Source organism: Amphimedon queenslandica, unplaced genomic scaffold, assembly GCF_000090795.2.
Source record: "Amphimedon queenslandica unplaced genomic scaffold, v1.1 AMPQUscaffold_11224, whole genome shotgun sequence".
Taxonomy (NCBI): Eukaryota; Metazoa; Porifera; class Demospongiae; order Haplosclerida; family Niphatidae; genus Amphimedon; species Amphimedon queenslandica.
The window spans coordinates 6,784-8,788 of NW_003548533.1; the positions used below are offsets into that span (position 1 = coordinate 6,784).

The following is a 2,005-nucleotide window of genomic DNA, read 5'->3' on the forward strand; positions in this document are numbered from 1 at the left end:
CCTGCAGTACTACAAACCCTAGGACCCAACCACTGGTCATTACTCAAACCAACCTTTGATATACTCTCCACTGACATGCAGGTATCACATTATAATTATACTGATATGCTATTATGTACTGTACATGTACATTGTAATTGTATTGGACCAAATATGACATTTTTGAGCCAATTTGCTTTAAAAAATTGACAACAAAAATTTTAAGCACAAGTGTAATTTTTTTACATGTACCATATAGAAGGAAATTTGGAGGGAGTTAAATTTGGCAAATTTGGTATTTTGATAGCCATTCACCAAAATTAAAAATCTGCCATTTTGAGCCATTATGCGCATGCTCAATGGCACGTGGCCACAAATTCGTGAAATTAAATTTGCCAATCACCAAAATTTAGCATTTTGCTAAATTTAACTCCCTCCAAAATTTCCTTCTATAGAGTGCAAAAATAATCTTCTCTAGGTACATGTATATATGTACATGTGGTACATTTTCCTTGTTAAATTATTTCTCTCCCTCTCCCTCCCTCCAGTGGAAGATCAGGCGTGTCCTAGCTCACAGTATCCATGAGATAGCTCAGATGTTAGGGTCCAATAGAACAGTCTCTGATCTGTTGTCTGTAGTGAATGAGTATGCTACAAAGGACCTTGATGATGTGAAGACTGGAGTACTGGCTCATCTATCGGAGTTCTTTGAGGTACATGTACATATACACTAATATGTACATATGTACATGTACATACATGTACACTGACTGCATTTATAGATAAATTGAGTTATATAAATGAGAGATGGGAGTACACATACATGTACAAAATGTACTATATCCCGTGCATGTACATGTTATGTGCCAATTAAAAATACCGCATAGCGGGAAATTTTGGAGGGAATTAAATTTGGCGAATTTGGCGTTTTGATAGCCATTCACCAAAATTAAATCCGCCATTTTGAGCCATTATACGCATGCTCAATGGCACGTGGCCACCAATTCGCCAAATTAAAATCTGCCAATCACCAAAATTTAGCAATTCGCCAAATTTTAGTCCCTCCAAAATGTTCCGCTATACGGTAATAAACTAATAACATGTACATATATATCTTTTAAAACGTATTATATTAATATTTTCCATCATTATATTATTTATCATTATACATGTACATGTAGATGTTACCCTCTGACATTAGAAAGGAGAACTTCCCCTCTATATTAAATGGGATCCTGGACACTGAGAATGAAAAGAACTGGAGATACAGGGACTCACTGGCCGAGTAAGTGTACATGTACATGTACATCCTCTTCTTTATACTGTGGGTTTTATTTTGAAGGTATTATAATTTTTTGGGAATTTCATTGGTCAGGCCACGTTCCATTTAAAAATAGAATTAAACAGCACGCTTAGTAAAATAATAACATTGTGAAATAAATTTGGAAAAATAAAATGTATGTTACATGTATGTTATAGTAGTGACAGACAGACAAAGAAATGCTAGCGAATTGACATTTTGAAATTTTGTGCACCAAAAATGTACATGTATTTTGTTAATTGGTATAAACTTAAATTAATGTACTTAACATCTACTACTTCAATGTCTTATCTTTGGAGTCCTTTTTTACTGAATCTAAAGATAATGTGGAACTAATACTTCTCATACTATTTGATCCTGTCTGATATCCACTGGATGCTACATGCAAATCAAATTGACCTGTAGTGGCTTCCCCCATTAATGTACAGTACTGACTTAAGTTTCATTATTACCATTATACAAAGAAAGATATGAGCAGCAGTACTGCTAGTGCGCCATGAAAATTTGATCCAATGTGGATGAGCAGGAACTTAATAATTAATGTGACCATGCCTTAAAGTAAATGTGCTGTGTGCTACTTTGAAAATTATGATTTTGAACTTGACCAAAAGACTTACATGTATATAAATACATTAGCCAACTTTACTACCAACATAAATTTTATTAATATTGCTATAGAGTTATTTTGTAAGATACAGTGTATAA

At 33.8% G+C, this 2,005-nt stretch overlaps 1 protein-coding gene across 1 annotated transcript; it reads left to right on the forward strand.

Moving 5' to 3' along the window:
- Positions 1–6: 6 nt before the first annotated feature.
- LOC109589521 (serine/threonine-protein phosphatase 4 regulatory subunit 1-like) lies at positions 7–1,289 on the forward strand. The gene is made up of 3 exons (XM_020005586.1): positions 7–81; positions 528–692; positions 1,161–1,289. The coding sequence occupies exons 1-3, from the start codon at positions 76–78 to the stop codon at positions 1,266–1,268; spliced, it is 279 nt and encodes a 92-aa protein (XP_019861145.1). The 5' UTR covers positions 7–75; the 3' UTR covers positions 1,269–1,289.
- The last annotated feature ends 716 nt before the right edge of the window (positions 1,290–2,005 follow it).